At 40.9% G+C, this 14,372-nt stretch overlaps 1 protein-coding gene across 1 annotated transcript in view; it reads left to right on the top strand.

Annotated features, from left to right (window-relative positions):
- CMTR1 (cap methyltransferase 1) overlaps window positions 1-14,372 on the top strand; it is a 37,019-nt gene that overhangs the window by 347 nt on the left and 22,300 nt on the right. Inside the window, exons 2-15 of the mRNA XM_028724385.2 lie at window positions 2,406-2,540; window positions 3,292-3,446; window positions 5,016-5,174; window positions 5,777-5,869; window positions 8,283-8,354; window positions 8,741-8,835; window positions 8,915-8,987; window positions 9,202-9,400; window positions 9,853-9,971; window positions 10,855-10,951; window positions 11,733-11,865; window positions 12,576-12,755; window positions 13,456-13,512; window positions 13,926-13,983. Coding sequence (XP_028580218.2) covers window positions 2,411-2,540; window positions 3,292-3,446; window positions 5,016-5,174; window positions 5,777-5,869; window positions 8,283-8,354; window positions 8,741-8,835; window positions 8,915-8,987; window positions 9,202-9,400; window positions 9,853-9,971; window positions 10,855-10,951; window positions 11,733-11,865; window positions 12,576-12,755; window positions 13,456-13,512; window positions 13,926-13,983 — 1,620 coding nt within the window. The 5' untranslated portion in view covers window positions 2,406-2,410. The remainder of the gene's footprint in view (window positions 1-2,405; window positions 2,541-3,291; window positions 3,447-5,015; window positions 5,175-5,776; window positions 5,870-8,282; window positions 8,355-8,740; window positions 8,836-8,914; window positions 8,988-9,201; window positions 9,401-9,852; window positions 9,972-10,854; window positions 10,952-11,732; window positions 11,866-12,575; window positions 12,756-13,455; window positions 13,513-13,925; window positions 13,984-14,372) is intronic.

Here is a 14,372-nt window from a genome sequence, read left to right as displayed (position 1 = left end):
GTTCGCAGCTCCCGAGAATAATCCAGGCTGGCCGCCCCTGTCTGCCCCTCTCCTTCCCCAGTTCCTGCCTCTCCCCGTTATGTCTCCTAGCCTAGCCGAGACCTTCCCTCCTGAGGGCATCGCTTGATAGGTTTCTGTCTCTCCTGTGTCCTGATACTCCTTCGCCTCCCTTTTCATCTCCATCTCCCGGTTTCCCCCTTTTACTAAGGCTGAGATTTTAAGCATGTTTCCCAGGAGAGAAGTTCTCTTTAGCTCATTTGGACTTACTTCTGGGTCAGGTTGCAGCTCTCCACAGACTGTGGATTCTGCACAGAAACACACGCTCCCTTTAGCTTCCACCCGGAATCCCAACTTCTTCCCTTACCTAAGCCACATCCATCTTTTGATCTGGTGTTTTCCTCTGATTCTCTCCCCCTCCCCCCCGCCCTTAGACCTCTTTGCAAATTAGTGTTGCTTTGTTGTGGTGGCTATATTAAGGCCATCTCTCCCACCCCTGTAAGGTTTGGTAAATATAAGTACACTGGCTGGCATCTGAATTAAAATATCATATTCCTAGTTGAGCACTTAATGGCTTCGTCATAGAAATGGGTTTTGTTACAAAACCAATCAACTGGATGAAATTGTGAAGAAACTATCTGTTACAATACTGTGCTTTACTTTCTGTTGGGTATTGAGGACTGTGTACATATTCAGAATAAAATTTGAGACTGTCCCCCAATGTATTGTGAGATCTAGCATTGTGCAGTGTTCTTTTATATAATTCATGTATATTTCCAAGTTAATGTGACTCAGTGCTACTGTTGAGTAAAATCCCTCATTGCTCAGTGATGGATGGCCTTGAATCATATACCTACATACCTCGAAGTAACCCCAGTGAACTGAATGGGATTTAAGTAGGCATGTATATGATTTGTGCTGTAAAATGTTGCCCATAGAAGAACTAAAATGAGAATCTTCCCGTTGATACTCCTTTTAACTAGCTGCTGTTTCTCGTGCTGATTGCAGGGAGACTGGAAGGGGATGGCTTCATCCTGGAAATTTTACTATGCCTATACAACTTTAAGCTTTCAGCTCTTATGTTTAACATTCAATTTACTCAGTTTTATGATTTGTACAAATGAACAATGTTGTGTTCATCTCCGTTAATAAGCATAGCCATGGTGCTGTCTCTGTTGTTCCTCACTTGCCTCAAGAAAATTTGTACCACATAGTTGATGTTTCTTCTCCTAGTTTTAATGATCCCAAGAGTGGTAAATTCAGTGGTGTGTTATTTAGCCCTGTTATGCTGTGGTATCAGTGTATCTTCCATAACAAAAAATAATGCTTTTGATGTATTTATTAGCAACTACAGTACATTATTGCAATATATGAGAGCTCATATAAATAACATTATTTATAACCAGGTTTCTGAATACTCTGGCATTAGAAACTGGTTCTTCACAAATTTGTTAACTCAGGACTACCTGCTAAACTGGTGGTATACTTTGGGCATCTTTTGTTATTTGTTTATGTACTGTGATAACTTAACAAGCTTAGGCTGCAGCCTCTTACCTAGAAGTAAGCTGGTGCTGACTCAGTAGGACCTTCTGAGTAGATATGTATAGGATTGCATGGTTACAGCTCCATCCTATTCATGTTTACTTATAAATTTGCCCCTCTGAGTTCAAAGGAGCATGCTGTGCAGTCATGTGCATGGTTATTTGGCAGCATCTCCCACTCTCTTAATAGGGCTTACTCACTAGCAAGTGTGGTTAGGATTGCAATCTTAAGATGCAGTTGTATGTCAGTAACCTGGAAGTAAGCCTCAATGAGAATAAAAAACAATAGGATTGTGCTGTTTTTTTCTCTGGTGTGTTTAGGAGTGAAACCTGAATTAGAACTGTGTTCTATTGGGATGTGTGTCAGTGTATGATGAACATGGTGGTATGAAAACATGCTATGAAAATGCCTGTTTAGGTGTTTTCACTCTTTTTAAATGAATGGAGAGGAAATTGCTTTCCTGATTTCCCTCCTGTTTTACATGAGTGGTCTTGAAAGTGCACAGAGGAAAGAGTTTTCTTCCTAAGAGAATGTTTCTATATAAGGAGTGAAAACCTGAATACTCCACTGCCTTAAAATTATGCCACACTTATGAGTGTGTTTGAAGCTTCTTTTTTAATTCTGGCAAATGGCGAAAACCTCTTTGTTTACTATGACTTTTTCTGACTACCACCACCAGCCATTCTGGGGTTTTAAGAATATTTTTACTGTCCACCGGATTGTATTGTAATTTTGATTGCATTGTAATCATTTTGATTGTATTTGTATTGCATTTCTTGGTATTGTTGTATACCACCTTGCAATGCCCCTATAATAGGCAATATATAAATATTTTAATAATTAAATATTTTGTTTCCTCCTTGCAGAGAAAATGAAGCGACGAGCAGAACCTGAATATAGCAGTCCCCTAAAGAGGCAGAAGAAAAGGATCGAAGAGTTGGGTCTGACCCTCAGCTCCACATCAGATGATGAAACGCAACTTGGTAATCATGGAGCTCAAGGTAACTATAGAGGTAACATCACATGGGCCCGTCCACATCTAAACTTGGTTGTGCTGCAATCAACCTTTCATTGGACATAGAATGGAGTCATAGACTAACTGGTATCATTAGAACCCTGCTTGCTAATTTCCAGAGAAGAATAGTTAAACCATTGTGAGTACCATGTGAAGTCAGAGGCACCAGGGGCTATATAGGGTACAAACAAGTCAGTGGAATTTTCATTTGTTATTGCAGTCTATAAAACAACTTTTCTGACTCAGCTCCATGACTGACGGCCATCCAGCTTCTACTTAAAAACCTCCAACAAAGGAGAGTCCACCACCTCCTGAAGGAGTCCATTCTGCTGTCAAACAGCTCTTTCTGCTAGAAAGTTTTTCTTGCTGTTTAATTGGAATCTCCTTCCTTGTCACATGAAGCCATTGCTTTGAGTCCTACCCTCCAGTGCAACACTAAGGATTGTGTTTGAGGGATGTCTGCTTCCTATAGCACTTGGTGGCAGTTTAAAGAGATTTCCAGCAGTGAATTGGACTGTAAGGCTCAAGGGCCATAGTTCAGTGGTAGAGCAAATGCTAGACACGCAAACAGTGCCAGATTCATACCACAGTATCTCCATATAAATCTGAAACCATGGGGAGCTGCTGCCAGCCAGTGTAGACAGTACTGAGCTAGATAGACCTATATTCTTGTCCATGAATAACTTCATTATGCTGTGGCACAGACTGAGTGTTTCTTCCCTTTGCTTGGTTTTCAGAGTCTTCCACCACAAGCAGCAGCGAATCTGACAGCGAGATCAGTGAGAGGCGGCCTGTCCTCGGCTCTTTCAGCAATAAGTTCAGCGCAGACTCCCTTGTACAGGGCACATCCTCCCGATACTCCATGTATAACAGCGTGTCCCAGAAGCTCATGGTAGGTCAGAACACCCTTGCAAACATACTGTGGAAACCGAATTGGGGGAAATAAGAGCACTGTCAGTGGGATCCACTTGGTAGGATTCCCTTTCCCAACTATATTGGAACATGTCTGGGCCAAATATGTGTCCAGAGTGCTCTTTCAGTAAGTTAGGAAAGCTGGAAGGCTGCATAGTCACAGTCACATTGCAAATTGCATAATTTGCCATTAAGTTTCAAGTTGTACCATTTATTTTTAGGAGCATATTTCTAGCTGTAGTTGGTGGTGGGGAAACTTAAAATTTGAACACATACCTGGTTCAAAATCAAGGAATGGTTACGTGTTTTGAGTAGCACTTCAAAGCTACCATGTATGCTAAACATATATGCTTAGCACTCCATGTTGTACTTTCCTGCCCCGTCATACTTGTTGTCCTTAAATATCTCCTTACCTGCTCTTTGCAAGTTTCTGGAAAGAGGCATTTCAGGGAAAGGTATGAACCAAAGTTCGGTTTTCCTACATGCTAAGAATTTTAGAGAGGTGATTTCAGCACTCTTCTTTTGCTTTTAGTATTGCCATTTACAATGTGAATTGGGACAGAGAAATCTGCATTATAAACCTTTTCACCCATGATTATTATATTTCCTTAGGAGCAAAAGCAAAACTTCTGTGCACCTATGTTCTCAGACTACATCCAAACGTTCATACTCTGTAGCCCCCTTCTTTTTATTTACTTCATGCTATCAGAATTTCAGATGGACTCCTAGCGCAATGAACCTTTAAAATAAATAAGATTCAAATGGAATTCCTTGTTTGGAGCACTGGAGTCATGTTGCTGTTTGGTACCACGTGAGTTCCTGTGTGTGCATAGTTTAAACAACTTTTTTGAAATATGGAATAGTTCATCCTAGGCAAGTGTGCACAACTTCAATGAAGTGTCATGCATGTTTTAGAGCTGACCTTCCAAATATTACAAAAAACTATCTTGCCTTTATAATAAAATGGTCCAGTCTTCAGTATTTTAACAACAACAGCTTTAAGTTGTACCTGATAAGCTTTCAAGGAACCCCAGAGTTCCCTGGAACACAAGTTTGAAAATCCTACTGTTGGCTGAAGGGTTGTGGCTAACTGAATCCCATCTGTTTACTGTTGTGAGGTTCACATGAACTGCTTTGGGCTTCTAACATGTGTGAGACAGAAAAAGAGAGACCATGATCACAACTGTAGTCTCATTACAGACTTTTCTGTCCAGAGTACTTACAGGTTTATAAACTTGACAAATGGCAAATAGCTATTGAGTTCTTCACAGGTTACTCATTTGTAGCAAGGCAGTTCATTTTTGTTGTTGTGTTTACATGTTTCATTCTGTTGATCTAGCTTCATCCTAATTAAGTTGAACACACTTGAAGGAGAGTGCAGAAGTTTTCTGTGAGATTCATTAAGTGCATTCAATACTTTTTAATCACAGGAGCCTAAGATGGCCTGATTTATTTATTTATTCTGCTAGTCCTCAGCCTAAGCACAGAAGGTAGTGCATAAATTTGTTGTTAGACGTTACTAAGGAGCTTATTCTGCATTGGCTTACAGGCCAAAATGGGTTTCCGAGAAGGTGAAGGTCTTGGAAAATATGGCCAGGGGAGACAAGAGATCGTTGAGGCCTCCAAACAGAAAGGAAGACGAGGTCTGGGGCTGACTCTGAAAGGATTTGATGGAGAAGTCAACATCAACTGGCAGGATGAGCCAGAGGTAATTATGTGCACATTTTGTTCCTTCCACATGTTTTTTTTGTGCTTTCCACTTATCTGTTAGGCGTTGTGGAGAGGTCTTTTGGCCACTGGCTCAGGGGAAGTTTGTGGCACAGCAACCCCTGGTTTGAAGGCTTATATCTTGCAAATGGTGCTAACCTCTGGGCAGAATTCAGCCTTTTGCTCTTCTGATTGTTCCATCAGCACAATAATTTTAGGTTGCCAGATGGAATTATTCTCCCTTCTCTTACCCCTGTGTCAACCCCACCCCGCCCCCCAGAGCCCGGAGTGGGGGGAAGAGAGGGGAGAAAGCCCTGATGTGCAAGTGGAAGTCCTTATTCAGGGCTTCCTCTGGCAGGATTTGTTAAGTGAATCCTGTCCTCTGTCTGGTAATCTATTTCAACTTCCTTATTCTTATTTGTCACATGAACATTTTGCCTGCCCATGTGTTATGAAAACACTATGGTTCTCTTAAAGACATTATTTGAATTTCAGCCTTAAAGATTGTGTTGATCTTCTGGTTTACTTCCAAGTATTAAGGGAGTTAAATTTTGCTGCAGCATACACAGTCTTCTTTTTTACTTATCTTTTCTATGTTCACAGGCTAGCGCTTATGAGCAAGTGGACTGGTTCCCAGAATGTACCACTGAAATTCCAGATGCTGAGGAAATGAAGGATTGGATGACCATAGGCAAGGTATGAAGCATGGGGAAGAGAGTTAAGGGCTAAGCCAATTAAGAATTCAGAGAGGCTGGGTACCAAGTCCAGAGGTGCCATTCTGCATGCAAAAGTGTAATGCAGTTTGAGTGATGCCCTTTCCCTGACACAAACGCATTAAGACCGGGTCAGAATAACCAAAATATTGAGTAAACATTTTAAAATATAATTAATATTAAGGAAGCCAACTGAAGTAAAAAAATACATTTAATAAATGCCAATAAAAAATTAATTAGATGATTTTGACTTTCTCAGTATTTTTTTATTAAAATTACAGATGAGCTCCAAACATTTTATTTTAGTGCATGGTCCACAATGAACTCCTATATAAATGAATTTCTATTTACAATTTATTTATTGCATTTTTGTTTTGTCCTCCTCCAAAGAGTTGAGGGTGGGGTATATGGTTCCTCTTCTATTTTATTCTCATGTTGACCCTGTCAGGTAGTGTTAGACTTAAGAGAAAGTGATTGCCCATGTTCACCCAATGTTTTGGCTAACATTCACTTCCGAACTATAACAGTTTTTATAAGAATTTATTACTTATACCCCGCTCATCTGACTGGGTTGCCCCAGCCATGCTGGGAGGCTTTCAACAGAATATAAAGAACACACAATACATTGGACATTGGACATTAAAATCTTCCTGATACAGGGCTGCCTTCAGATGTCTACAGAATGTTGTTGTTTATCTCTAATAATAATAATTTATTACTTGACTAACAACAACCATCTGTTGAGAAGGACCTCTAAACAGTCCAGCTCTTCCATTTTCTGTACTAAAAATGTTTTGCTGGGTGAAGTGGGCCTGGGTCCTAGGTTGGTGTGTTTACACTCATTATCTTGCTGAGCTCTGTGTTCTCAACCCGAGTCCATACTTCCATGTGAAGGGAGCAAATTAACATACTTGGGTATTCAAGGGTTACTCCCTCTGTTCTTCAGTATCAGATAGCAGTGCAAATAAGCTTCATCCTTGTAATTGCTGCATTTGTGAGAGCTTGAGTACCTTGACAAGCTGTTTAATCACAACAGCAGGAAGCCGCATTTTCTGTAGTGATGCCCTCATTTTGTACAGTCTTCTCTGTCTGCCTGGCACAGAATATTGCTGCTCACCAGTGATATAGTTTGAAAGGCTGCAGCTGAGCCAGAAGTGTAAATAACAGCAAGTGACAGGATTTTTCTTTTCCTTGGATACCAGCCGTTTTTATTAATGATATATAGTGGCAAGTGTTTGATGTGCTGCAGTGATTCTTAAAGGTGTTTATACAAAGCTAGCTTCCCCACTTTTCTTCAGGCTGCAAAATGCCATGTTTATTAGTCTGCCTGGTGAGTAGATATCTTAACTGTTATTAGATTGAAAACTGAAGTAGAAATAGATGCATACTCCCAATATGTACTTGTATACTGTTTCCTGTCGCAGTGAAACAGACTGATTATTGATCAGCCTTGCTTCTGACCCTTATAAAAAGTGCTATGAGCCCTTGTTAAGAGTGCATTGGGCTTGGACCCAAGCAACCAGGCTTTGATCTTAAATATCAAATAAATTCATTGGTAGCCTTGAGCACGGCACACCAAACCTGTTTCCTGTATCCAGAGTTTCATTAAGTTGCCTTCTTGCACAGTTTTTAAAAATTAAAACTGGATGAATGTTTTCCATGCTCCCAATAGATTTTTCAGACCCCCAAAATATTCTTCAGAAGCCCCCTTCCCAGCATCCCTTTTTTGCATCCCTTTCAGCAGCAGCTTTGGCAACAAGTACTTGCTTTTTGTTTTAAATAGCGAGTGGTTCTTGCAGGCTACATGAGCCTATGAAGTGGAGATAATGTAGCCAGTATGTGATGATGGCACCTAGTTATCAAGTTTGGCTATCGGATGTCAACCCAAAAAGTCTGGAGTGGGTTCATGCTTAGGGATATTTGCTAAATGTCACCTCTCAGTGTTTTGATCCAAGTTTTTATTAGCGTAGGTTTTGTTTTTTTTAAAGCAAAGCTCTGTAAGAAATTAGGCTCCTGTCTGAAGCCATTTCCATGTGCAACACTTGCTTGATCAGCAAGTATGGCCCCAAATCAGATAAGTATTCCATTTAGCCCATGATTCTTTAAACTATTTCTTTTCAAAGTTTGAAAAAGAATCACATGTGGGAAGCTGTTGATGAAGGCAGGTGTCTACAGTTCCAGTCCCTCAGTCCTATTTCTCATACTGAAAAAGTGATGTGTCCGTTTATCTGGCACACAAGGAGTAGGTCAGAGTTCCCACCTGAAAGCAGATGCCCCAAACTATTTTCTTGTTATTAGATTTGCACGTTTTCGTGAAAGGTGTCTTGCCACATTGTCTTAATAAAAAGGAAGATGTTCTCTTTGTTTATTCATTTCCCCCATATTTTATTCTCTAGAAAAAACTGGTGATTGATGATGAAACACATTTCTGTGGAGAAGAACTCCTACAGAATATGCTTCAGTGCAAGGTGAGTTTTGTCTGTTGGGGACAGAGCCACTCCGTGGAAGAGAACGGGTGTATATCTAAGATCTGGAGGCTCTGCGAGTTGGTTGTTTTGAGACATTTGGGGTCAAGTGACCTAGACACTTCATCCATGCAATATAAGGCGTTAATTTCAAGGCCAGAATTTAATTCTCAGACTCAGTGTTTTAAATCTCACTTGAGCAGGCCTTTGTTTCTTACTGGCTTCAAAAGGTTGTAGTGGTGCTGCCTAAGTTATTGCATCTTAATACCTCCAGCTAGAGAATTTTGAGCTCATTGCTATTCCCCTATAGCTAGGTTCCTGTAATTTGATATTACTTTAACTATAATTTGACCTCCTTGTCAAATTAGACTTGTTCCCTCTTTTTCCAGAGTGTGTTTGATGAGCTGGATGGAGAGGAAATGCGCCGAGCTCGTACAAGGTCCAACCCCTATGAGATGATCCGTGGAGTCTTCTTCCTAAACAGGTCAATGGAGGATCTCAGATTTGCGGCCCTTGAGTCAGCAAGGGCAGACTCTTAACAAGTCTCCCTCTTGCATTTACAGAGCAGCAATGAAGATGGCAAACCTAGACTACGTCTTCGACCACATGTTTACAAACCCAAAGGATTCTCGAGGGGTAAAGGTTTCTCTATATCTGTAAATCTTCAGTATCTTCTGTGAATGGGGGAATTGGGTGGAAAAATCCTTCAGAGTTTTACTAAAATAGTTGGGGGGGGGGGTTTAAGTGCCCCGGCAGTCATGGATACAGTACGGCAATGCAGTTGTTGCTTTGGTTAGTTGGTTGCTTCTGTTGAGGTGCTTTGAGTCTCATCCCTTCTCCATCTTTGCAGAAACCTCTAATCAGAGATCGTGATGCAGAGCTCCTGTACTTTGCTGATGTATGTGCTGGCCCTGGGGGCTTCTCAGAGTATGTCCTCTGGAGGAAGAAGTGGCATGCAAAAGGTTTTGGCATGACCTTAAAAGGACCAAATGATTTCAAATTGGAGGATTTCTTTGCTGCTTCTAGTGAGCTCTTCGAGCCTTACTATGGTATGTATAAGCATGTATTTATGGCAACCTTCTCCCCACCCCCTCATAGTTCATCTTCAGTTTTGAATGCAAATGCATTTTTAAATCTGAAACATTTTGGGGACAGCTCTGTCAGTACCTACAGAAGTTGTATATGTTTTGAAAATTGATTGCCATTTGATCTTAGAGACAGACAGGCAGGATACACAGATTGTTGCCACTGTGTCCCATTTTTTTAAACAAAGGATGTAATCAAGTATGCAAACTACCAAGGATAGCAAGGAATACCAACATCACGAGAGATGAGAGAAGTGGCACTTCTTTTACAAAACTTCTCAGATGACTTCATGTGGAAGTGTAGTCATAAGTTTTTAAAATGAAGTCATGAGAAATCTTTGGAAATGATTCTGTGGTATGTAATGACAATAATACACAGCAGACGAGAGCAAATTCCTTGCTTTCCTTGCTCACAGGTGAAGAAGGAATTGAGGGAGATGGAGACATCACCCGTCCCGAGAACATCACTGCCTTCCAGAATTTTGTGCTGGACAATACAGATCGCAAGGGGGTACATTTCTTGATGGCTGATGGGGTATGTTCCTTCTCTTTTCCCTTTGTTCCCTGAGCTAAGAGAGGGACCTAGTTTTGTGCATTGTGATGTGACATTTAGCTTGTTATAAATGTGATGTGATGATTCAGAGAGCTTATACACACACACACACACACACACACACACACACACAGGATTACCTCTGGATATAGATAACGGATCACTTTTGTTTTGGGATTGGATTAATGGTTTCATTTCAGTACAAATAAAATCCAGAAATACATGGTGTGGTGGTTCATAGAACATCACAACATAGATTTGTTGCTGATGTCCTTCGCCAGCATATCTGAGCACTCCATGTACAGCATGAAAGCTGCTGCTACCCTCTGCGAGTGCATCCTTGTTCCTTCTAGTTGAAGAACACTGTGTGTGTGTGTGTGTGTGTGTGTGTGTACACTGTGTGACAGACAATGGCAGTGGCTCCTTGTGTGATGAGCGCTTCCTAGAACTGATAGGTGTGAAGAGAAGGATGATGCAGAGGAGGAACAGACTTTTTAATAAGACACAGTGCCATGAAGATGACCCCCCACCCTCCTGAGTGTGGGACTGAGGAGGACTACTTACATCAATTCTCTGCTCACTCCCCACTCCATCCTTACTGACTATTATCTCAGTTACCTCTTTACTGAAAGTGAGAAGCAAGCTTCCTCTTCCCTGACAGATTATGGAAAGGCAAAAGCGCACGTTAAGCCCAGGGAGGGAGAAGGCAGCATGCAGCTCAGTGGGCAGGCAGTGACTTGTCACGCTCTCCAAAGAGGGAAGGGTGAATTGAATTTAAGTTTTCCGTTTCATGAAATGTCATACTGGGTTTCAGTTACATAAAATGTGATTTGCATTAAGGTTTGCTGTTTGCTGTGTGTTTCAGGGTTTCTCTGTTGAGGGTCAGGAAAACATCCAAGAGATTCTAAGCAAGCAGCTGACTCTTTGCCAGTTCCTCACAGCACTCTCTGTCGTACGAACAGGTGCTTCTCCACATGCTTCCCCCACCCCCCGTCTCTGTATTTCCCCTTCTGTCCCTTGTGGCTTTGGTGTTAACTATTCTAGACTCTTTTATCTCCACCCCCCACCTTGTGCAGTATTTTGTAAGAGACCAGACTCTTTGTTTTTGTAGGTGTTGGTCCTTCTGTTCCTCTTCTATAATTATGGATCACTGTTTTTAAAGTAAGATTTGGATTTGGAAAATCTTGGCGTCTCCTCGTATTTGCAGAATATGAAATTCTCATTGCGAGGCAATGGAGAACTTTATGTTGGCCCTGGGAATTACCAGCTTACCATGGAAACGTTCTGAAGGCAGCAGGCAGAGGACTTTGCTGGAATGCCTTCTGTCCAATCTCTTCCCTTTTCGGGGAATTAGGGGAGAAGTGGTACATGGAGGTGAAAGGGTTGAATGACTTTTGAAAATATGATTGTTAAGTACCCAAGAGAATATCCTGTGAGATTTCCACAGCATGGTCCTCCATATCATCTAAGGACAAGAATGGCTGCTGTCATAAACCATGTGTTATATAGACAGTGTGTGGGACAGATCTCGGCTCAGCCATTATGTTCATTGTGTAGAAGGTACTGTTTTTCAGCCTAATCTCCTTCACAGGTGCTTGTGAAGATAACATGTCATAACCCCATGTGCACCACCCTCAGTGCCTTGGAGGAAGGGTGGGATACAAATATGATTAATAATAAAGTAGTGTGTGTTTCTCCTTTCTCTTTGTAAGGTGTAGCTTCAATTTGCTTTTTCTGCTCCAGGAGGGCACTTTGTCTGCAAAACCTTTGATCTGTTCACGCCATTCAGCGTTGGCCTAGTATACTTGCTCTACTGCTGCTTTGAGCGCGTGTCAATCTTCAAACCTGTGACGAGTCGCCCTGCCAATTCTGAAAGGTGAGACCTGAGCATTGTGGAAGGTGGAAGGTACCTGTCTCTTTGAACACTGTGGCTCTGATAAAAAAAAAAGGTTTGAAGTAGTTGCAGCTTTGCTACAAACTCTATGAGAGTTTAGGTTCTGTATCACATTCAAATTGTTTTGCTAAATATTTGCTGGCACATCAAACTGCTAAATGGGAGGCAATTAAATTTTGTAATGAGAGGATCACTTGTAATCCTTCATGCTATTATATTCGTTAATGCTTGAAGTTTCTTTTTGCCTCCTACCTTTTTCAAATACTTTTGAAGTAAAATTTCATCAGACAGATAATGACCAGAAATCACTTGTATACATACCTTCTTTTCAGTGAATTTGATGCCTCTGGGGCCATTGCCAAAAGAAGCCCAGATCACAATAAAATGTTTCTAAAGCACATTCCCAGTTAATTGCAGGATTGTGGCCTAAGGTACTGCAGCTCATCTGGGGCAAGTCAATATCTCTAATTTTCTTGTCCTTAAAATAGGAATAAAACAAGATGGAACGGGGAAAGTGTTTTGCACTAGTGGAAGTACCAATAAAATATATGATAACCAATAAAGGTTGTCATCACCTCTTGCAAAAGCAGAAAGGGTTTTCTGCAAGCTGTATTTATTTCATCTTACAGTTTGGCACAATGCATCAGAAGGTCATTATAGTTAATGAGCAAATAGTCTGTCTCACCCTGCAGGTATGTGGTATGCCGAGGATTGAAATCTGGAATTGATGACGTGAGAGACTATCTTTTCTCAGTGAACATCAAACTCAATCAGCTACGCCACACAGACCAGGATGTAAACCTCGTCGTCCCTTTGGAAGTAATCAATGGTGACCATGATTTCCATGATTACATAATCCGATCAAATGAAAGGTGAGTTGAAGGGCAGTGAGAAGAAATTGCAGGGTTCTGCTAGTCACTTTTCCTAAGCTGTCTGCTTCCAGTAATTCTTCCTCTGCAAAGTCCATATATTGTGGATTAGTTCACAAGACAAAGTGAATGACACACTGTATAACTCGTGTCCTGTCCTTTGTTTTCAAATGCCAATTAGGCACCATTAATTGTAGATGCATGATTAATGGCACATCTAGATTTCCCACTCCTGCTTTGTATATTGTAGTCTCGTGGCTTTCTCTACTCTGCAGTGATAATATAAAACTGGTATTATCAGTTGATAGTAAGAAATCTTGCTATTTTCTGTTTTTTAGTGTACTTTATTCACTTGTTGCATTTCTGTATTATCCTGACCAGTCATTATTCTCTTCTTTTTAACCTGAAAAGCAGCAATAATAAAAAAACTTTCTGCACAGATAAGAATAGTCATAGGTTAACATAAACTACAACAACACACAAAACCCAACCTCCTTTTGTGAAGGAAGAGTGAAAATATTCCTCAATTCCCTGGCAGTACCATTGCAGCATGGCCAGTTACTGTATTGTATTGTATTGAAATTGGTCATTCTGTCTGTTGGTTATTTTTCATGCGCATTCTGATTCACAAGACCTTCAGATAGCTACTTTGTCAATTTAGTAGATAACGCATTCTAAAGCTGGGACCTGCTTTCTCTTCCAGACTTTGCGCTGTTCAGATCAAAGCACTGGCCAAAATCCGTGCCTTTGTTCAAGACACGTAAGTATATTTATATTTAAAGCTGCTCTTGGGTGAGGGCCGAACTATAATTCAGGTTTGTTGTTTGTGCTGTTTGAGATGTTACGGCCTTCATTTGGTGGTGGAGCATGGGAGAGACTTGCATGAAAGTGACTCCATTCCAGGGAATGTCATTCAAGTCAGTGAGTCAAGTTTGTGGTTTGCGGTATTCTTTTATAGATCTTCCAGGTGTAATTTCTGGGGTCTAGAGCAGCATTTCAGAAGTTTATTTGAGGGTCTTCTTCACCTTGTTTTTGTTCTTATGGTACATAAATCACTATGTGAATTGAAAAGAAGAATCAATCTTTGGGGACAGATGTGTGTGTTGGGGGGGGGGCAAGCTGAATTATCCTTTTTACTGGACAATTCAGAAAAACCATCACAAATTCTTCTAGGACCTTGAATGAACCACGACAGGCTGACATCCGAAAGGAATGCCTCCGACTCTGGGGGGTGAGTAAAACCACAGAACAGCAAACTATAGTTTTGTAGTTCAGTTTTTTTAATGTGTATAGAAGTCTCTGTATTCTCTGTTGAAGAGGATTATCTCTGACTCTGGAGCCGCACTATGGAGCTCTGACTCTTCAGCTGCAACCTGTCATCCCTGCATGAAAGTTGGATTGTGGGGATTTTTATGGCAACGTATTTTGTCGGCTAATTATCTATTGTACGAAAGAGTACTTTTTTCTTTTTATTTGAAAAGGAACTGCTGCTCCCATTGTTCCTATTGAAATCAATTGCCAAAGTTTACTGGGCATTTTGCAGGCATGTTGAAAAGCTGTAGAAGTAGTGTGTAGCAGTACTTCAAAAACAATGCGTTGGGTTCTTCCATTCATGAGAGG

This window comes from Podarcis muralis, chromosome 3, assembly GCF_964188315.1.
Source record: "Podarcis muralis chromosome 3, rPodMur119.hap1.1, whole genome shotgun sequence".
NCBI lineage: Eukaryota > Metazoa > Chordata > Lepidosauria > Squamata > Lacertidae > Podarcis > Podarcis muralis.
The sequence above is the reverse complement of the archived record's forward strand: the minus strand, read 5'-3'. Positions and strand labels throughout refer to the sequence as shown.